This window comes from Thunnus thynnus, chromosome 24, assembly GCF_963924715.1.
Source record: "Thunnus thynnus chromosome 24, fThuThy2.1, whole genome shotgun sequence".
Classification (NCBI taxonomy): Eukaryota; Metazoa; Chordata; class Actinopteri; order Scombriformes; family Scombridae; genus Thunnus; species Thunnus thynnus.
The window spans coordinates 15,043,428-15,066,998 of NC_089540.1; the positions used below are offsets into that span (position 1 = coordinate 15,043,428).

The window sequence follows — 23,571 nt, forward strand, 5'->3', positions numbered from 1 at the left end:
TTTGCTTGAAAAATGACTGAAACAATTATCAGATTATCAAAATAGTGGCAGATTATTTTTCTGTCGATTAACTAATCAATTAATCATTGCAGCAATAACTATAAATCCTAATAATATAGCTCACCATTCACAGAAACAGAAAATTTGCCATGAGGCCTAGTAATGTACCAGCCAATAGCATGAGGGAGGAGGAGCAACGCAGCACATTATTATACTTGCAAACAGTCCCACATTCACCTGTGGGGGATGTAACAGTGGTGGTAACATACAGAGAAACTTAGCAATACACCAACAAAGGCAGTGAAGAAGAAGACTGTGAGCAAATAATCATGGCTGTAAACAAACAGCATGTTTGTTAGACCTGAAGGTTACACACAATGTGTTTTGGTGAGAGAGATAACTTTTACACATTGTTTCAACTCAACCAATAGCGGCAGTTACCTCATTTGGACAATAGAGAGAGCACCAAACAGTATATGCTACAAACATTTTCTCAGTAGTGTCCTTGTACTGGTTTTACTCACCACCCCTGTTGGTCAGAATCCACACACAAGATGTAACCAGCTGTGTTTCCATGAAAAGTGATCGGTCTAGAGGTTATCCTGTTAACCTCAAAAATGTATTTTAAGTTTATAGAGAATTCATTGTTCACCTCCCTTTTCTAGTACTGAGCATGTAATACTTGATGTCTGTGTGTATGTGTGTGTGTTTGTGTGTATGTGTGTTTGTGTGTATGTGTATGTGTGTGTGTGTTTGTGTGTGAGGTTTTGTCTGGTCTGCAGCATCAAACAGACCTGGACTCCACATTCATGGTTTGTACACACACAGCACCTTTTACTGTAGACAGAAATTAAATTTAAAAAGAAAACACAATCTCCTCATAATAGTCTCCACACCTCTTGATTGATCGATTGAATTTATTTGATGATCCAAAAGGAAAAGATTTAAAATAGTTACATCATTATCATTGAGGATTAAATCACAAAAAAGCCAAAAAGTCTTATATCCATTGTTGTCCTCCACATATAACAAATAGCATGACATAACAACACAAATACATACATATACATATATTATATTATCATTATATATATCAGGTTATAAATGACTGAGAATCAATCTTTAATCAATGAAAAGTAATTACATAAATACACAGGTAGTTTTTATTACTAAGATAACTTAATTAAGTCAACCATTATCTCAACTGTAAGTCAATTTAACTTTTTAAAGTGATCTGACTCAATATGCGTGAAGAGTTGAGTATTTAAATGGCCCTTACTAGTTTGTTTTGTGCTTTCTGGAGTCTTCTTCAGATCAGTGGGTTATCAGTCGACATATTGGATTACTTGCTCTGCTCAATTTGATACATATTCATAGTCCGTTCTTTGTTCCAGCTTGTAGAGGAGAACATTGTCACTTTCATAAAGAGCAAGTTAAAGAGGCCACAGAAGAATTTGAGTCCTGATTACCCAGAAAGTTACAAGGAGGATGATGAGGTGTTGGATGAAGAACAGTGGTAGAGCAGCAGAGAGGCTTTTCTGACAATCACACTGCACCTCCTGAAGACAATGAAACAGATCGAGCTGGCTGACCGTCTGCAGAGCAGTAAGATGGTTTTTAAAATATTCTAACATGATGGAAAAAGAAAATTATGGAAAAATTAAAGAAGCTTAAATTTACAAACTTGTTTGTCTGAGATTACTTGTGTTTCTGTCGGGGAGATGTACAGAGGTTAACAGTTTGATAAGTGTTTACATGTCAGCTGATGAAACAGTTTGTTTGATGAAGTAAATACAAATACAATGTAATAGAGAAATGTGTTTTACCAAAAAATGTCTTTTCTTTTTATCAAGTTGTTGATTGTTTGATGTTTTACAGATAAACTCAAACTAAAGGTGGAGCACTTCCATTCAGAGATCAGACTCTTCATCAGGTCATTACAGAACAAACCTTTTATACAGTTTTTTCCACCTCACAGGCTTTTTTAGTTTGGTTAAAAATGAATATTTAAATAAATCACTGCCCCCTTCCTTTTAAAACAAAACCTTTAAACATCCTTGTTATTTGTAAGAAATGTTAAAGAGAAATTTCTCTCCAGCCTTAAATACAGCCATTAATTAAACAAACAAATTCACTTGATGTGGCAGTTTGTTAAGGAACAAGATGTTTACCTGCTTTTGTGCCAGTAGATACAAAAAGACACGTTCATGTAATAATGGCATATTTTACCTGAATAACTTTAATAACTTAGTAACTTGTCTTTACCTTTACTTGTTGTATGTTCACTGGTCTTTTACTTAATCATTATTGTCTTTATCTTGTTTGTCACTCACTCTGCTCTCTTGTCTGCTTTCTCTTAACCTTGACATTGTCCTGTCCATCTTTTTTAGTCGTTGCCTCAAGCTTCTCTCTCTCACTTCTCTTCCTAAACAAACATATCACAAAGCAATTCATCTAATTTCAATGTTAAAATTATCTCTTGAACACAAATACAAATACATTTCTAAAAAGCTACAATCTGCTTTTCTAAAGTCAACCACAGTGAATCATATACATTACACTGTACTGTACTTTGCAGTAATGTAGTATTCAGAAATGAAAAAAGTCTCGATAGAAATTCCAATGTTTAATCATCACATCATATCAGATAAAAACATCCTGTATGCCACAGTACAGCATTAGGCTACAGTCTTTAATATATATTAAAAATCCCCCTCTCACCCCATGGGGGGTGGTGTGTCTTCCTCAGGCTCAGTTCCTCTACCAGAGGCCTGGGAGATTGACGGTTCTGCGCAGTATCTTAGCTGTTCCTAGGACTGCGCTCTTCTATATATATACAAATGCAGTCTATAAGCATAGTTTAATAAAAAAACAACATATTTAAAACAACAAGGTAAAAACATTAATAAATCTTTTTAGAAGAATTTTTTAAAAGGACATGACTGGGACTTGCAGATCCATTACAGTCGTTCACCTGTAAAGAGAAAAAAAAAACATTACATGTCAAAAATTTACAGTTTTAGGAAAATTACATACAGACCTTTTTACAGGCTATAGAGATGGGTTTTCTTAATACTCTGATAATGTTGTCAGAAGTGAGGAAGAATCAGCCAAAGAAAATGTAATGAGTCATACGTTTTAGTTTAGTGACAACACACAGTCTCTGCAGTACAGCTGAAGACTCACCTGGTCTTGACCTTTTAAATATCGAACCTTCAAGGCTTTTTTATGGCTTCAAAGACTTCAGACATACAGATACAGAAAGGCAGACTGTCTCTGGTGCCTTTCAGTGTGTTTATCAATGAACCTCTACTTTACATTTTGAGCTCTGATTAGGAAGTTGTCTTCTGATGTTGCCACCAAGCAGAAGCGATAAAGAAGCCTGTAATTTCATTTATCTTATATTCGAGGGACACATCAGCAACATCACTAAAGTAACTTTCTTCCACCTCTGACACATCACACAAGTTCACCCATTTGCTTGGGTGAAGAATCAAAAGCCATACACAATAATTCACCATCAGCTAGGGAAACCCAATATCTGACAGCTTCATATAGTCTAATTACTCTTTATACATTTTCTTGAACTTTCAAGTCACTGTCCACATACAGAGCTGCACCCCCTGTCCTCTCTTGTTGGTTCTATTGATATAATGAAGCTAACTCATAACCCTCAATGTGGAAATCAATACCTTTCTCTTGAAAAAAACAGTTGTTCTTACTCTCAGGGTGTTCGTTTCTATTTGGTATGATAATATTTTACTCACCAGTTCCAATGCTGGTATCTGGGGTCACAACAGATGTCTGGTCCTGGGTGGATGGTTTCTGGACAGTCGCAAGCATTCCTGTCGTCTCTGTGAAATAAATAAAGAATTGTCACAACCATTATGCATTTATCACACAGTGAATCCATATTAGAAGTTTTTTAACTGCTGCTATTCAAACAAATGTTGGTCAGATATGTCTTTGTCAGTATTTAGTTGCAAATAAATGTATTTGTCAGAATACATGTTTTAATTTTATCTGTTAAAACTAACAGCAGTATGATTGATGACTGTAAAACTTCATTTGTTTGCTTTGAAAACATCACATCACTAAATCAACAACTAACAACGTGCCCAGTTTGAGACTTTTTTTCAATTGACGTGGAAAATTTTTATGCATCCCTTAGTGATCTATGAAGCAGAAAATGCACAAAAAAACACACACGCGTGTTTATTACAATAAGAAAATCTAAAAGTCTAAGTCCAGTTTTTTGTTGTCTGTCCCTCTTGTCTTGTCATGTGTCTTCATGTTACTCACTCATTTTGCACTATCAATTTTTTAAAAAGCACAAAAAATGGCTACTCTTCTGGAAAAAAATGTTATGTTTTGTCAAATTTTATTTATTTATTGGTATTATTAGTTACATGATCTATCTTGTTATATTGTTACTGACTTATAATTTGACTGTGGAACTGCTATGTATGTGTAAAAAATGTGTCTGTCATTCCCCTGCTCTGCTTTATAAATAGAAAATAATCATCTGTCACAGTGCAAGTTCTAGTTATAATTGCATACAGTAAAACTGCATGTAGACACACTGATGTAACAGACTGTTGGTTAAAGCTGTTAAGAAAGCAGCTCTATAGACATTTCCAAAATACACTTATGTTGATAATGTTCACTTTAAATGAAGTGGTTCATATTATTTGGTTAAACTGAAAATTCATTTTCATCGTGATCTGAGTGTAGTTGCTACATCTCCACATCTCCACCATTAACCTGCGATGTAAACAGTTATTTAACTGTTATAACTGATTAAACTGACGACCAGTTAAAAAATCTTAAAAGCTAAAAATGAAAAAATTCAGCAATTTATTTAAAAAAGTACATTGAATGCATTTGAAACACTGTTTTTTGCTTGTAAAAGTTTAGATATTAATTACTTTTAAGTGCTGGATGCATGAAAACAGAACATTATTTTAAATACTGTCATGTTAAATACTCTAAAATTATTAAAGACAAATAGATGACCAATGTGAAAATGTTCTATCCTACCTTTCTCTGTGTAGAAACCATCGTATTCTGTATTGAAGATAAATAAGTGTGTGTTAACTCACTGGAATTCTTCATTAATCATGTTTTGTTTCATAATTAGGTTTTATAAGTTACATTTTCTTTTGTGAATGTCAAACTTGTGCAACATGGGTATTAATAATACATTTGTAACATTCATAACTGCTCTTTTATCTGGTGGTTTTGTTTAGTTGAGGAAGTTGTAGAGATTAAATACCTGAATTAATTACAGATGTTGAAGGTGGCCTTTACAAACACAGGTTCTCATTAACAAATATAACAATATTAATAGTATTAACAGAGTGGACAATATGTATATATGAGTCATGAGAGATGGGTTTTCCTATTTCTAACACAGTCAGATGCAGAAATTCTCATTCATGGTCATTCAGGTCTTGTATTCTGTACTATTAAAAAGATCCAACAAGTCCAAAAAGCAGCTGCTACAATTCTTCTGATTCACTGGTTTACAGTTTCATTCAAGTCAGACTACAAACTGCTACCTATTACCTCCTGACCCGTCAAAACTTCTCAGACCTCACATTCCCCCACGTACACTCACATCACAAGATGCAGGTTATCTCATTATTCCAAAGATTACACCATTCAGATTTTATTTAAGTAATAACTTTTTTGGGTGTTCTATGCTTTTTTTTAAGTAATAACTTTATGGGCATATGAATTTATTGATTATTGATTAGTATCAGTGAAGAGATGACAGAAAATGAGGGACGGGGGGAGAGAGTGATGGAGAACAACAAGCAATAAAGGTCCCTAATCAAATATAAACCAGGGACGTTATGGTTCATGGTCGACGCTTCACCTCTTAAATCCAATTTTTGCCACTTCTATAACCGAATAGTATCATGTATGTTTAATATAATGTATGTTGTTATTATTTTCTCTTTCTGTAATTGTCTTCTTTCTTTTTAAACTTTGTGATTTTACACTAAAAAAATAAACTAATTATTGGCATTTTATTATTATTTTACTACAATTTAATTGTGTAATTGCTACCTTGTTCTGATTTCTGTTCCTTATTTACATCTTCCTGTACAAAAGCCATGAAAATGTATTATTTTTTGTTTTGTTGAACATGTATTTTTTTTGTTTGTAAAAAGTATTGAGACACTAAGTGATTTTACAGTCAAAGTAAGCTCACTTAATTAACATTTTTGCCTTCAGTAGTGTAGATGGAGACATGAAAGGTAGTGATGTTGCAGTTATTTGTTATGAGCTTTAACCACTAAGACAACAAGTCGACCCTGAAACATCCTTTTATGCAGATTCATCAAACATCTGGAGAGAATCTCTTGGTATTGGTTGTGGTTGTGGATGTTTGCATGAGGATAGAAACTTCCTGTCTCTTAGCATGAAAATACATCATCAGGACTAATATTGTTGGTAGAATCACACTCTTGAAAGAACTTGAAAGAATATGTATGATGCACAACTAGATTAACATTATCAGTCAAATTTACATAAATATGAATATACCACACCTAAAGAAATATAAAGAATGTAAATTCAAGTCAAAGATTTCATTTATATCAGACCACCAAAATACAGTATATTTAGTGCATCAAAATAAATACAATATTTCATGGCTTCTTACGTTCTCTGCTTTTGCGTCTGAAATAGTAGATGATGATGATGCACACAACCAGAATAAATACTGATATGACGATGTACATCCGTGTCCAGTCACCTACGAAAAAAAGAAAGAATAAATAATTTAAATAACAAATGGTTTACAAGGACACTGTATTGTATTCTAATGTCGTTAGCTGATCCCATCTTTGATAATGCACTCTGAGGTGACCCAATACAGAACAATAATAAACTTAAAGCTCGTTATTTAGTCATTTAATGCTGTTAGAACATGTTTTGTAACTCCTATGAGAACATTGAGTACATTGTCATGTTTAGTAAAAACAGTAAGATGCATTAATTTATTTATGTTTTACAGCAGATATTTGTTGGTATGATATCTCACATTTGATGAAGGGGTTGAAGACTTTTTCACTGCTGTTGAAGCTGACTGGGTTTTCAAACGCACAGCTTAACCACTTCTCCCTGTCTTTCTAGAAATTGGGAGAAAAACAAAATTAGCTGAAAGTTCATATACCAAATGTACGGAATTTTTTAAAGGAGCTCACTTTGCCTTTTTACAGCATGTCCAGATTACCAACAATAACGTCAGGGACAACACAGTGATGTGACTAGTCACAGTGGGTTAGTCATTTAGTCATCAGCTTTTCACTATATACGCTGTAATCCACTATTTAGCACGTCTGCAAGACTGAATTATCCAGTATAAATTATAGTATACTTGTACGATTTGGTAGAATACTAAAACCTTATTTGAAATTTTCCCTGTATCACAAATAGATATAAAGTAATTAACAGAGAAACCTGTCAAGTTTTCTAATATCACATTTTTATCGCATGCAAGACTGTATGGGAAACAAAAAAGATACAAAAACGCTGTAATTGCCACATCTGGTCTATAGAGGACCAAAAGTGTCACATAAATAGTAATAAATCATTTTATTAATTGATCTTTAATTGTACAATAAATACCGGAATTAATACATTAATTTACGAATTAATTCATGTAATACTTAAAGCTATAAAATCTCATTAAAACCTCTAAAAACAACTAGACCTACGTTATACATTTTGTTGAGTTGTTTACTTACATTATCCCACATGTTTCCAACAATTTTCAAACCCAGAGAAATCTGTAATTTTAATCAAGGTAATGGACCGTTTCATTTGGCCACCTGTCAATGGTGTCACACCCCTCTACCAAAGAGTATAGTGTACAAGATGCATGCGTCAGCGTTGTCTTTGTCTGTTATAATTGCATCTACCAAGGAGTAACTTACACACATATAAGATGATACAACAGCATTGTGGCTGTTTGCCACAATGGCGTCTACCAAAGAGTAACATGCACACATATAAGATAATATTTTGGTGTTGTGATTGTTCGACAGAAACTGTAATAAATTGACTTTTATTAAGTTTTAAGTCACATTTTCATGATAAATTTTGGTTGTTTTTAACTATATCTTTTAGCTGGATAAAGGATTTTAGTCATCGGATGTCTGGATCTTAAGTTATCAGAGAAATAAACTGGGCAAATGTTAGCAGCATTAGCAGCAGCTTGGCTAACAGGCCCTCCAGGAAATCCGGTGCTCGTTGAACATCATCGAAGAAACATTGATTTTTTTTAGGTGAAACAGCTTTAATTAGTATTTCTTTAACGATTTTAATCTGCATGTACGTTTGTTTTTGAAGAGGAGGAGACCTCTGCAGATCATTCAGCTCCCAGTAGAAACCTGCCGAATGTCTAGATCTAAAGAGAAATAAACTGAACAAATGTTGGTAGCAGTTCAGCTAACAGCCCATACCGGACGTTCGGTGCTCACCAAACATCGTCGGAAAAACACTAATTTTTTAGGTGAAACTGCTTTATCCAGTGTTTTTGTCTGTAATCACTGGGTCCGTTTGTTTTGGAGAGGAGGAGACCTCTGTGGGTAATATGGCTTTGGGTAAAAAAAAAAACTTGAACAATGAACACAGGAGTAATCCTATCAAATAACTTACACTGATAGAAGTGAAAACTAATTGGTCGTTCCATTGCAACATCAGCGCGCAGCAGCAGAGCTCCGCCTCCGCCATGTTGGACTGAAGATGACTAACGCATTATCAAAGACCTTAGTGACACCAGTAAAATGTCCCGCCTACAAATTTTGTCTGAAAAAATCCCCTCTAAGAAGAAACATTCCCTGGAAGTTAGTGTAATATAAGTGAAATTAATCTATTATGTGCTTTTCCTGGGAACCCCTGCAGCCCTCTCAAGAACCCCTGGTGGTCTGCATTTAGAAAATGATACTAACAGTGTTTTTAGTTATCATTGGTATCAACACCTCACGCTATAACTCAGTGTTATAATTCTAATATAGCCAGAGTGTTTGTTTAAGTGCTGAAACACTTTCAGTTTCAGTCATACTTACAAGATTGCAAACCAAAATGAGAGCACATAATCACAAAGCTGTATTTGTTGTTACAGCATCACATTTCTTACAGTTCCTCTGATTTGAAATTACTGTTTTTGGGCTGCTTTGCTTTCAACTTGAAGGCTACAGGCCAATATTTAATTTGTAACTCTTATTCTAATGTATGCTGTATGCTTAAACAATGAAACACACAAAGTTTCTGTTCAATTGTTAATGTTTATAAAAAAAGTTTTTAAATAAAGGAATGTGTCCTGAATGGGATTTCTGGTTTTGCCATGGTATCAAATCAGGTATTGAGAGTAGTGGATCTTCAGAGGTAATTGTAGTATGGTGACATCACTACTACTGTAAGTGTCATACAATTTACTGATGACTTATTTTGAGAAATTTTTTATTGCCCTTCTAGTTTGGCTGTGAGATACGCCGATTTTGGGCACGTAAGATGTGATGAATTTAAATGAATGTGACAGCGTTTTCAGTCCAAAATGGGATCAGTGCCACAGAAACACCATCAAGAGGCAGTTGTCAAAAAAGCACCAGAGTGTCGTCTCTTGTGCTTCTATACTCTTTGATCCTATCCCGGAAAAGCCAGTTGTTTAACAATGAAGACAACAACTCCCATGATCCCACGCTTCTTCACACTGTCATCCCACCCCATCTTTTCTTATTGTTTTGATTGAGAGACCCCTAGCGGCTGAAATTACATATTGTGCGTTTAATATTTATAGTTTTAAAAATGTCTGAACATTGAAGGTTTAAACTTGTGATGAAATGTCTTTGAATGTTTTATGAAACTATGGAGCACATATAAAATATCAGATTATTATTATTATAACAGTTGCCTGTTAATTGGATAAAAATAAAAATGTTCAACCTTGTATCCAAATGCAGCTCTTGTTGTCACTTTTTTTACAACTTTACAGAGACAAGTCTGGCCCTTTCCATGATCTGAAATCTTTATTTTCTGCAGGTTTGTTCATGTTGCTCTTCAGTTTGTTTAATTTCATATAGTTTATTTACAATGCACAACACATTTAATATACCAGATATAGTTAAAGCCAATTTCAGAAATATTCTAAACTGTCTAAATATCCTAAACTGCACAGCCTGGATTCTGTCTCAGCTGGTCACCAACTGATGCCTGAATATGTGAATCAATTTAAAAACTAGATTCTGGTTTATTCTTGCAACATGATTTATCTGTTACTGATGAGACACACAAACATCATTATCCTGTGTTTACCTTTGTTATTTTGTGCTCCTTGGTTGAAGACCATGTTATGTCACCTGCCGTCCACCAGTAGGTGACTGGTTCAGCGTCTGTAGTGTCGCCATTACAGGTGAGGACACAGTAGGTCATCTCAGGCTCACACAATATGGAGAGGGTGGGTTTAGAGACAGGAGCTGATAGAAAACGAACCAACATTTCCTTTGAATTTAGGGCCGTTTTGATAAACTAAGACAAACTTCATACACAATTCCTCCACTTACAGATAACCAGGAGTTGAGTCTTGCTGGTGACTTTGTTATTGATCTCTACTGTGTAGTTGCCGCTGTCGTCTGGAGTCAGTCCTGTGATCGTCAGCGCTCCAGTTAAAGTGTCCAGCCTACCACGATCTGCAAAAATGCACAAGTTTAGCTTCTAAACAGGGATTTTAAGTCATCTTACAGCATGTTGTCAGCTAGAGCCACTTATTTCCAGTGTTGGTCATTTAAGAGTGGGCAACTGGAGAAATATGCACTTTAAAATACTAAAAATGTTTGTAGAACAGCTGATTTTAATACATAAAAAGTCTTTTTGACTTCCCACAGAAATAGCAAGTGAATCCCTTTTTTTCTCTCTATATAAAGCAAGGAATCTCTGTCTGTCAGTATGTATGTATGTGGGTTTGTCCTTTGCAAGAAATGTATAAAAATACCTCATAAATAACACTGATAACGTTGATTTGCTTCTTCTTCTGCCCATGGAGTCAACAAGCAGAAATACAGACAGCACCACTCTGCCATTGCAACCCACATTGTGGTCGGAGGTGGCATTACATCAGTAGTGATAATGACTTGAAAACGTTTAAGAGACTTAGGGCCCTATTTTAATGTTCTAAGCGCACAGTCTGAAGCGCATGGCGCAAGTGCATTTAGGGTTGTACTTAGTCTCTTAATTATCATGAGTGTGTTTTGGGTGTAACGTGCAATAACGTGCGATTGCCTTTAAAAGCCCGGTGCACTTGCAGCTTGGCGGATTGCTACTATAATGGCGCATTTGCTAAGTAGTAAGAATGAGCGCTTCTCTGTAGAGGAAACGGATCTGCTTATGCGTGAAGTGATAGAGCACGATCCATAACGAGCACACTGGCCCCTGCTGCTCATGGACCCTCCCGTGGCCCCAGACCACCAGTTTAAATTTCAAAAGCAAAGTTTGTTTTTGAAAAAGTTTATTATTTTAGTTACAGCTTTGGTTTCTTTAAAATCGTTTTGTTCAGTCATGGAGTAACAAATGAAATCAGCAGGGTTTTAACTGCTGAAAGTTTGGAAACCTGATCACTGTAATCTCAAAAATGTTAAAGAATATTTGTTAAATATTGTTCAGAAATTAAATCATTTTAATCATGTAAAAAATCATCATACACAGTTGTCAGGACTTTCTAAGGTTCTGATCCTGCTGCTGGCAGCAGCTAGAAGCTGTCCAGATTTATTTCCTTCTTTAGTTGAATCATTGTTTTCACCTCATTTATTTCCTCATGTGTTCCTCATGTCATCATGTATTGATGAAGCAGGAAAGTTGATCTGTGTTTGATCTGTTGTTGATATCTGTTTGCTGGGTCTTGACAGACACCTTCAACCTGACAGATCTGTTTAAATACCTCCATGTATTGCCTCGATTTAGTCAAACAATTAGACAATTTCATCCCTCATTACTGTGATTAGCTAATTCTTATCAATATTATGACAAAGCATTATGACATGTATTTTTTAAAATATGTTGATGTACACAATAATAATCTTTCACATTGTAATCCTTTTATTTGTTATCTTTTGCATGTTTGTGCGCTGCTGCGCGTCCATGTGTGTAACAAGCAGAGTGTACATTGTGCACCCGCCTGTAGGCGCATACTACTATCCTGATAACACTTAAAATAACAGTGAAACACTGCACCATTGACTTCAGACCAGGTTTCTGTTGGTCAATTGCTTTCTGCTGCCTCAAGATAGCAATGCACTTGACCACACCTTATTTTAGGACCAACATGCCCATGGGCGCTCAGATGGGTGCAAGTGCATTTGCTATTAAAGCAACGTCAACGCTGGATGAGAAAATGACGACTGCATTGGTCTTAAACTAGCAAATACACGAGCGTCGCGCTTGGTGCCGCTTTGCACTGGACATAAGATAGGGCCCTTAAGCTCTACTATTGACCTGTGTAACGTCACTGTGAACAGAACTTGGCATGTACGTTTAAGACTTAGTGCTGGATGTCTCAGGCATGTTCAGAAATATATAAAAAAGACCTAATTTGCTTCTTCTGCCAGTGGAGTCAACGAACATAAATACGGACAGCGCCACTCTGCCTTTGCAACCCACATTGTGGTCTGAGGTGGGATTACATCAGTAGTGATAAGAACTACCAGAGAATGAATTGAGAAAGTTTAGAGAGTTAAGTTCTATTCCTGTTCCTCACACGCAGGAACTTTGTATGTATGTTCAGGACATAGTGCAGGATGTCTCAGGCACGTTTTGAATGATCACTACAGTTCATCTGATCAACTTCAGTCTCCAAATATTCTGTGTGTGAGGTGTTTAGGGAGCGTCAGTATATTGTAGCATCTACCAATAGTCTGTATGAGAGGGGTTTAGGGGACAGGAACAACTCTCTCTAGGTATTTAGAAATCAACCCGTTCCGAACATGCACATTTTGAACAGGCACTGCACTAGTAACCCTAATTCCATCCATTTACTCATTGATTATTATGTAATTAAGGTATTTAATTGGGTTTCACAGGTATAATGAATGAATAAATCTATAGATTGCATATATTCATATATTTGGGGATTATTTTAACCAAAACATATGAAAGTGATATCTTATTTAACAGTACACCTTTAATGGGTTTTAATATTTTAATTTAAAGGTGAAAATTCAAGGATTACATTACAGTAATTGTATTTGTCAAACTTAATGGCTTATACTTCTTAAAAAGAACTCAATCCATGCAGAAAAATCATTGATCTCTGGCTACCAAACAACTTGACTCAGATTAAAGTGGTACCTTTGAAGTGTTGGGAGGAGAAAGTCTCGCCTCCATACCACTCCATGGCAATATTGGGTCCATGTTTCCACACTATGCTGGTGATGAGATTCTCTTCAGAGTCTGCTGTGAGAACAGCTTTGTCACCTATTTCCACATTGAGTGGTTCTTCTGCAAAATAAAATAAATTAAATACAAGTGAATGCAAATTTCTCTGTTTAATTACTGAAATGTATTTTTTCTTTAATCAAGTGTGTCCTGCTCTAGTTTTAGTAAAAACTAAGTAAAAAGTAAAGTACAAAGTACAATATTTTCCTCTAAAATGTAGTGGAGCATAAAGTAGAAATACTCAAAATAACAAACAGTTAAACTTAATTTAAAGCCTCCTGTTTAGCATTTACAGTAGTATTTAACATTTAACACACTATAATGTTGTTTCTTAGCAAATATAAGTGTTTGTTAATGATTGTAACTCCTCATGTGGGATCCATAACTGTAATCAGATAAAGACAATTTGGTAAAACAGTTATAATAATATAAAATATGTCTTCATAGGAGAAGTTATAATTGCTGACAAATACTGTACATTAATAAACACTTAAAGGACAGGTTAACAGTTTTTCAAATGTGTCTTAAAACAACAGTCAGGTGTCCATATGAACAGTGAAAGAGGTTTTCCTCGCTGTAATCATTCCTCCTGTTCATACTGGATATTAAAAGATCCTTCAAATGTGCTTTCAATGTAAGTGATGGAGGCCAAAATCCACAGTGTGTCCACACAGTCATTTAAAAGTTGATGTGAAGCTTATATGAGGCTTCAGCAGTCTGAGTTAGTCATATCAAGTGGATATCTGACACATTTACAGTCTTTTTAGCTAAAAATTCCCTCTTTGTGTTTCCTCAGACAGTGTTTCCCTGTTGAGCTGTGGTGGAAGTATAGTAACAAAAAGAGGAACTTTGGCACTAAAAAGACTGTAACGTTGAAAGATATCTACTTGATTTGACTCATTTGGACGCTGAAGCTTCATATTAGCTTCAGATAAACTTTTAAATACATTTTTGCACAGAAGGAGGACTGTGGATTTTGTCCTCCATCACTTCCATTGTAAGTGCATTATGAAGGGATCTTCTAATGGTCAGTATGAACAGGAGGAATAATTACAGCAAGAAAAACATGTTTACATGTTCATTTGTGCTCCTGACTGTTGTTTTAAGACAGACTTGAAATGTGAACCCATCCTTTTAACATATACTTACAACTACATTATAGTGTGTTATGAACCTTTATTAAATGTTTATAAATATTCATATATCTTATTAATCTTATTAATGCTAAATAGGGGGACTTAAAGTGTTACTGAAGTGCCTCGGGTAATTTCCACCACTGATTCTAGTCTATTTCTAATTTAGGGGACAAATATCCCTTTAAAACTGTTAACAAATACCTTATGACCCCTCATCACATCATTATTCCTTAAACCAAATTTATAAAACTGTTCACAGCCAAATATTCACAGTTATGATAGACTTCAAATATACATTTCCTGGTTCCACAGTTCATGTAAATGTGTACATTGCACATTGTCATTTTTAGGAAAATCAGTAAGATGCATTAATACATTAAATGTGTTACAGCAGATATTTGTTGGTGTGATAACTCACTTTCCTTGAAGGGGTTGAAGACTTTTTCACTGCTGATGAAGCTGACTGGGTTTTTAAACGCACAGCTGAACCACAGCTCATTGTCTTCCTAAAAATTGGGAGAAAAACAATATTAGCTGAAAGTTCATAAACCAAACATACAGATTTTTTGAGGAGCTCACTTTGTATTTTTACAGTTTGTCCAGATTATCAACAATAAGCTGGTCACCAACTGATGCCTGAATATGTGAATCAATTTAAAGACTAGATTCTGGTTTATTCTTGCAACATGATTTATCTGTTACTGATGAGACACACAAACATTATTATCCTGTGTTTACCTTTGTTATATTGTGCTCCTTGGCTGAAGACCACATCATGTCACCTGATGTCCACCAGTAGGTGACCAGTTCAGCGTCTGTGGTGTCGCCATTACAGGTGAGGACACAGTAGGTCATCTCAGGTTCACACCATAAGGAGAGGGTGGGTTTAGAGACAGGAGCTGATAGAAAACAAAACAAAAAGACATTTCCTTTGAATTCAGGGCGTTTTGATAAACTAAGACAAACTTCATACACAATTCCTCCACTTACAGATAACCAGGAGTTCAGTCTTGCTGGTGACTTTGTTGTTGATCTCTACTGTGTAGCTGCCGCTGTCGTCTGGAGTCAGTCCTGTGATCGTCAGCTCTCCAGTTAAAGTGTTCAGCGAACCACGATCTGCAAAAATGCACAGGTTTAGCTTCTAAACAGGGATTTTTCGTCATTGGTCACTTAAGAGTGGGCAGCTGGAGAAATATGCACTTTAAAACACTAAAAATGTTTGTAGAACAGCTGATTTTCATACACCAAAAGTCTAGTTTTGATTTCCCACAGAAAAAGCAAGTGAATCCCTTTTTTATAACCCTAATTCCATTGATAATTATGTAATTAAGGTATTTAATTGGGATTTACAGGAATAATGAATGAATAAATCTTTGGTTTGTAACATATTCAGATATTTGGGGATTATCTGCACAATTTAAGGGCTTTTCTGACCAAAACACATTAAAGAGGTACCTTATTTAATGGTATACCTTTAAAGGTCCTAAATATTTTACTAAAGGTGAAAGGTCATGGTTGGCATTAATTGTATTTGTCAAATTTGATGGGTTATACTCCTTAAAAAATTCAATTCATGCAGAAAACACATTCAAAACCCCTCTATTATAATATAATCCACTAATTTAGCCAAAATCTGGGATAAACCTATTAAATACTGTAAAGGAATCCTTTAAAATTTAATTAATTTACAACTCAAAATATTTAGACTACTAATTTGAACCAAAATCTCAACCTAAATGTATCAAAAACTTCAAACTAATGTATAAAATCATTGATCACTTGCTACCAAACAGCTTGATTCAGATTAAAGTGGTACCTTTGAAGTGTCGATAGGAGGAAGTCTCCCCTACATTCCACTCCATGGCAATATGAGGTCCATGTTTCCACACTATGCTGGTGATGAGATTCACTACAGAGTCTGATGTGAGAACAGCTTTGTCGCCTATTATCCTGTAGAGTGGTCCTTCTGCAAAATAAAATAAAATAAGATAAAAACAAGTGAATGAAAATGTCTCTGTTTAAAGTCGAAATGAAATAAAAGCTTTTTAACCCTTTTAGATCACATCCCTGGTCATATTGTGCACCTATTTAACAATATATGCCAAAAAAAAAAAAAAATCCAAGTGTGTCCTGCTCTAATTTTACAAATACATAAAGAATTATATAACTAAAGTCTTAAATATATGAATAATATATAATTATATAATAAAATGTCTAAATAAATGAAAAAATAATTAAATAATTTAATGCTTAATTATCACCATAAATAAATAAATCACAAATTAAATGAGACATTAAATATATAAATGTTAAATTCACTTGTGTACTTATTTATATATATATTAATTTATTTGTGTACTTATTCATTTATGCACACATTTATTTCTCTATTCATAATTTTATTTATTTATATATACTTTATTTATCAATACTGTATCTAGCTGCAGTGAAATGAATAAATGTGTCAACTGTTAGATCAGATTGACGGCTTCGCTGAACGAATTAGAATGATATTGACCCGACTGACACAGAAATTAATGAAGCTGTATTCACAATCCTGCGGAGATAATGCAGTAACTGAGGCTACAGGCTGACCAATCAAAGGCTTTAACCCACCCCCTGACCTTTGATGGATGAAGTTGACAGATTTATTTATTTCGCTGCAGCAAGTTACATTATGAATAAATAAATATATATAAATAGACAAATAAATAGATAATAAATAGATATAAATAGATACATTCATGTGTGAATACATTAATTAAGTAAATAAATTAATGAATATACAAATGAATAAATAAATACACAAATAAATTTAACATTTAATGTCTCACATTTAATTTGTGATTTATTTATTTATAGTGACAATTAAGCATTAAATCACATAATCATTTATTTATTCATTTATTTATGCATTTTATTAATTAATAATATATGTATTAATTAATTTAAGCATTTCATTATATAATTATTTATGTATTTAGTTTCGGCCCTTAAAACCCTCCATATAAAACCTCCATACATTGGAGCAAAAACTGCAAACCAGACACAACACATACACCTATAAACAGAAACAAGGGAAGGATCCAATTACCTTTCATATTAAATTAATAAACAATAATTTAAAAAATTAAAAACTTAAAAAAATAAATAAATAAATAAGTAGCTGGTGTTTAGTCCAGTGGTTCCCAACCTGTAGGATTCAGACCCCCCAAAGGATCAGAAAGGAAAGAAAAGAGAAAAACTAAATGTTCTGCTGCTGTGTTTATTTGTTTTTTCTAGCTTCATATTTGCTTTTCAGTGAAATATTGTATAATTTTACCTCTCTGGACCCACTAGCAATTCTATAAATGAAACCATCTGAAAAGTAAAGAGGTCCCAACTAGATGCTGCTTTTTTTTCACAGGGGTCACAAGCCAAACAGGTTGAGGAGCACTGGTTTGATCTTTAACACTGCATTGGATTTTATAAATATGATTTTTTTTTAAAATGTTGTATAATACAACGTGCTCAACTCACGATCAAAAAAGCTGCGTGTTGAATCCTTAAAGTATTGAAATTGAATAAAGAAAGGGATAAGAACAGCACACCTAGTCAATTGATTTTAATTTTGAATTGCCACACGAACGTTTCTGGCCAGGCTCCTTTCCTCAGCGTGTATGCTGGTAATCAACACAATCCACAACAGGTGGACTTAGTTATAGACATCCACAACTGACACAACAGGTTCGTCCCGGCAGAGGGGGCTACACATATGAGTCATTATAATAAACAAAATAAATTAAAATAAAAAATAACTTATGTTCAGTTCATAAGAAGACAAATAAAAATCAAATCTCATTCATGTGGCACATCATAGAAAATTATATACAGATCATATGAAGAAAATATCTTGAGTTCATAAAAGGAAGATGAAATCTCCTATTCAATCCATTGAGAGTGAAGGTATTCAGAGAGTGTGTTCGATATGTCTCCTTCTACACAATAACTATGTCCCTGTAGCCACCTCTCCGTGGAATATTCACAGTTTCTAAGAACAAAGAATTATAACATCTCACAGGAATCCAATAAACCCAAAACCAAATTCTGTTCAGTTCATAGGAAACAAATAAAAATAAAAAATACTACTACTACTACTAATAATAATAATAATAATAATGATGATCAAAAACAATAATAATAAAAAACAATAAAAAATTAAATTAAATAAATCAAACAAACTAAATAAATAAAATAAAATAAAACTAAATAAAATAAAATGCAAACACCTCAATCATATAGCAGATTTTTCACATAAAACCAATGAAACAAATGATGAAGTATTATCTTCAATTCAATGAAATCTCTTCATTCAGCCCCTCGAGAATGAGGATATTCGGGGAGTGTATCCAGTACGTCTCCCTCTGTAGAAGGATTCTGTCTCTGCCACCTCTCCGTGGCATATTCACAGTTTCAATGCTCATGTAATGCAAGCCCAACAAACTATGGTTATGGTTGGTAAAATGCCTAGTCACAGATGATTTATCGTCATGATTGTGGATGGAACACTTATTCTCACAGATCCTAGTTTTTAACTCTTGTTTTGTTTCACCAACATAATATAAATTACGTGGACATCTTAACAAATAAACAACATATTTGGTATTGCATGTAATCCTACCTTAATCTCCACACCAGATATCAGGAAGGTGAAATAATTACCCTGAATCATAGCATAACAATGTACACAATTATGACAAGGAAAGTTACCACTGGGAATCTGAGATAAAAAAGTGCATGTAACTCTCAGGTAAATCAGTCTTCACAAAGAGATCATGTAAATTGGAGGACCTATTATAAAAATACCTGGGTGGAATTTGGAATGCACTCGCAATATGGGGGTTGCTCTCCAAAATATGCCAGTGTTTACTCACTACTTTTTGGAGTGGCTTGGAGATGGAACTGAATGTAGAAACCAATGTATAAAGTCTTCAGTGGAATAGTGGAAAGGGATGTTATGGACTTATGTGCAGACAGTAAACGACAAACTTTACCCTCTAATCTTTTATAGTCAGAGAAAAAAGCACTGGCTGAGTTGATGAATAATGATGACATCATTATACACCATGCAGACAAAGGTGGGGCCATTGTGGTTCAGGATAAAACTTTATACATTAAAGAACTGGAAAGACAATTAAGTGATAGAGATGTATACATCCCTCTTCATACAGACCCCACTTTAAAGTTTGGTGCTGAAATTAAGACTGTCTTCAAACAAGCCCTACGGGAGGGACAAATCCATGAGGAGGAGTACAAATATATGGTTAGAAAGAGAATAGATAATCCAATACAACCAGTTATTACACTCCCCCTAAAATTCATAAAGACTTGACCCCTGTTGTGTCAGTTGTGGATGTCTATAACTAAGTCCACCTGTCCTGGATTGTATTGATTGCCAACATACACACTGAGGAAAGGAGCCTGGCCCGAAACATCCATGTGGCAATTCAAATTAAAAGCAATTGACTAGGTGTGCTGTTCTTATCCTCTTCTTTTTTTTAAATGTAAAATCACAATCTGTAAACGAACTACAATAAACTATATGTCAAATAAGTGGAATGGAGTAAAAAGTAGCATAAATGACGGGGGCCAAAATTCACAGTGTGTCCACACAGTCATTTTGTGCAAAAATACATTTAAAAGTTGATGTAAAGCTTATATGAGTCTTCAGCAGTCTGAGTTAGTCATATCAAGTGGATATCTGACACATTTACAGTCTTTTTAGCTAAAAATTCCCTCTTTGTGTTTCCTCGGACAGTGTTTCCCTGTTGAGCTGTGGTGGAAGTATAGTAACAAAAAGAGGAACTTTGGCACTAAAAAGACTGTAACGTTGAAAGATATCTACTTGATTTGACTCTTCTGGATGCTGAAGCTTCATATTAGCTTCAGATAAACTTTTAAATACATTTTTGTACAGAAGGAGGACTGTGGATTTTGCAAATACCTTATGACCCCTCATCACATCACTATTCCTTAAACCAGATTTATAAAACTGTTCACAGCCAAATATTCACAGTTATGATAGACTTCAAATATACATTTCCTGGTTTCACACTTTATGTAAATGTGTACATTGTACATTGTCATGTTTAGGAAAAACAGTAAGATACATTAATACATTAAATGTGTTGAAGCAGATATTTGTTGGTGTGATAACTCACTTTCCATGAAGGGGTTGCGGACTTTTTCACTGCTGATGAAGCTGACTGGGTTTTTAAACACACAGCTGAACCACGGCTCATTGTCTTCCTAAAAATTGGAAGAAAAACAATATTAGCTGAAAGTTCATAAATCAAACATACAGATTTTTTGAGGAGCTCACTTTGTCTTTTTACAGTTTGTCCAGATTATCAACAATAAACTGGTCACCAACTGATGCCTTAATATGTGAATCAATTTAAAAATTAGATTCTGGTTTATTCTTGCAACATGATTTATCTGTTACTGATGAGACACACAAACATCATTATCCTGTGTTTACCTTTGTTATTTTGTGCTCCTTGGCTGAAGGCCACGTCATGTCACCTGATGTCCACCTGTAGGTGACTGGTTCAGTGTCTGTGGTGTCGCCATTACAGGTGAGGACACAGTAGGTCATCTTAGGTTCACACCGTATGGAGATGGTGGGTTTAGAGACAGGAGCTGATAGAAAATGAAACAAAAAGATATTTCCTTTGAATTTAGGGCCGTTTTGATAAACTAAGACAAACTTCATACACAATTCCTCCACTTACAGATAACCAGGAGTTGAGTCTTGCTGGTGACTTCGTTGTTGATCTCTACTGTGTAGCTGCCGCTGTCGTCTGGAGTCAGTCCTGTGATCGTCAGCGCTCCAGTTGAAGTGTTCAGCAAACCACGATCTGCAAAAATGCACAGGTTTAGCTTCTAAACAGGGATTTTTAGTCGTCTTACAGTATGTTGTCAGCTAGAGCCACTTATTTCCAGTGTTGGTCACTTAAGAGTGGGCAGCTGGAGAAATATGAACTTTAAAACACTAAAAATGTTTGTAGAACAGCTGATTTTCATACAAAAAAAGTCTAGTTTTGATTTCCCATAGAAAAAGTAAGTGAATACCTTTTTTATAACCCTAATTCCATTCATTTACCCATTGATAATTATGTAATTAAGGTATTTAATTGGGTTTTACAGGGATAATGAATGAATAAATCTTTGGATTGCAAAATATTCAGATATTTGGGGATAATTTGCACAATTTAAGAGCTTTTCTAACCAAAACACATTAAAGTGATACCTTATTTAACAGTATGTCTTTAAAGGGCCTCAATACTTTACTAAATGTGAAAATTCAGGGTCAGTATTAGTTGTATTTGTCAAATTTAATAGTTTAAACTCCTTAAAAAATTAAATTCATGCAGAAAACACATTAAAATCCCTGTATTATAATGCAATCCAACAATATAGCCAAAATCTGGGATAAACCTATTAAATACTGTAAAAAATATATTTAAAATATATATTAAAAAATATTTCACACCCCTAATTTAAACCAAAATCTCAACCTAAATGTATCAAAAACAAAGTAATGTATAAAATCATTGATCTCTGGCTACCAAACAGCTTGATTTAGATTAAAGTGGTACCTTTGAAGTGTCGGTAGGAGAAAGTCTCGCCTCCATACCACTCCATGGCAAGATCAGCTCCACGTTTCCACTCTATACTGGTGATGAGATTCACTACAGAGTCTGATGTGAGAACAGCTTTGTCACCTATTTTCCCGTAGAGTGGTTCTCCTGCAAAATAAAATAAAATACATACAAGTGAATGCAAGTTTCTCAAAATGAAATAAAAAATGCTTTTCTAACCCTTTTAGATCACCAGTGTGTCCTGCTCTTATTTTATATGGAGGGTGTGACAGCCCTCTGGCTGTCCATGGCCCTCATGTTTGTGTCTTGCCTTGGGCTGCTGTGTTTGTTTCTCCCTTTAGGTGCAGCTAGGCGGAGATTCAATTAATACAACTGGGTGCACCTGGCCAGTCCATCCAGGAGGCATTTAGGATCAGCCATTCCATTCCTTGCTCTCTGACTTCATCGCTGGCTCTCCCCCTGGCACCACATGTTTCTTTTGTTTGGTTTTTGTTGCATTTCTCTTTGGTTTACACCCTACAGCATTACATATTCACACATCCACTCATCAACACTACTGATCTACTTATTGACCACTTTACACATTAGATAATTTGTTGTAATACCTTTAAAAATAGAGAATACAACCGTTTGTATTCTCCTGTTTTGTCACGGCCTCTAAATATGTAATTACATAAATAATTATATAATAAAATGCTTAAATTAATGAATAAATAAAAAATAAATTCTAATAATTAAATGAGACAATAAATATATAAATGTTAAATTTACTTGTGTATTTATACATACATACATACATATATATATATATATATATATATATATATATATATATATATATATATATATATATATATATATATACATACACACACACACACACATATATATATATATATATATATATACACACACACACACACACACACACACATATATATATATATATATATATATATATATATGTTTACACATTTGTATATTAATTTACTTATTTGCTTACTCATTTATTCACACATGTATTTATAACTTTATTTATTTATTTATATATGCTTTCAATTATCCATAGTGTAACTTGCTGCAGCGAAATGAATAAATGCGTCTTCTTCATCCATCAGCAGTCAGGGGGTCGGACTCTGCCCTGTGATTGGTGGTTGAACTTGAATCTGCTGCTTTTGCCTAATTCAAGATGGCAGCAGCCGGTGTGAATCTTAATGAAATCTTGTGTGCTAAAATCAAAGAACTTACATTGATAAGAAGTGAAACCTAATTGGTCGTTCCATTGCATCATCAGTGCACAGCAGCAGAGCTACACCTCCGCCATGTTGGACTGAAGGAAGCAAATGTGTTAC

General features: G+C 34.5%; 2 protein-coding genes across 2 annotated transcripts in view; one reads left to right on the forward strand and one right to left on the reverse strand.

Moving 5' to 3' along the window:
- The window catches only part of LOC137177283 (uncharacterized), a 238,723-nt gene that overhangs the window by 128,258 nt on the left and 86,894 nt on the right, over positions 1 to 23,571 (forward strand). The gene's annotated exons all lie outside the window — the stretch shown is intronic.
- On the reverse strand, positions 1,318 to 22,784 carry LOC137177228 (carcinoembryonic antigen-related cell adhesion molecule 5-like). Its single transcript, XM_067583400.1, has 16 exons — positions 22,217 to 22,784; positions 21,350 to 21,475; positions 21,097 to 21,257; positions 20,777 to 20,864; positions 16,393 to 16,542; positions 15,567 to 15,692; positions 15,315 to 15,475; positions 14,995 to 15,082; positions 13,354 to 13,503; positions 10,578 to 10,703; positions 10,330 to 10,490; positions 7,055 to 7,142; positions 6,674 to 6,766; positions 5,041 to 5,067; positions 3,768 to 3,854; positions 1,318 to 2,974 (listed from the first exon to the last, which is right to left on the reverse strand). The coding sequence occupies exons 1-16, from the start codon at positions 22,260 to 22,262 to the stop codon at positions 2,961 to 2,963; spliced, it is 1,692 nt and encodes a 563-aa protein (XP_067439501.1). The 5' UTR covers positions 22,263 to 22,784; the 3' UTR covers positions 1,318 to 2,960.

Coding starts and splice junctions, on each gene's coding strand:
- LOC137177228 (XM_067583400.1), bottom strand. CDS start 22,262: ATGGAGTGGTATGGAGGCGAGACTTTCTCCTACCGACACTTCAAAG. Junction 10,704..13,353: donor CTCCTCCCAACACTTCAAAG/GTACCACTTTAA, acceptor GCATTTTTGCAG/ATCGTGGTAGGCTGGACACT. Junction 3,855..5,040: donor TGGTTTCTACACAGAGAAAG/GTAGGATAGAAC, acceptor TTTATTTCACAG/AGACGACAGGAATGCTTGCG.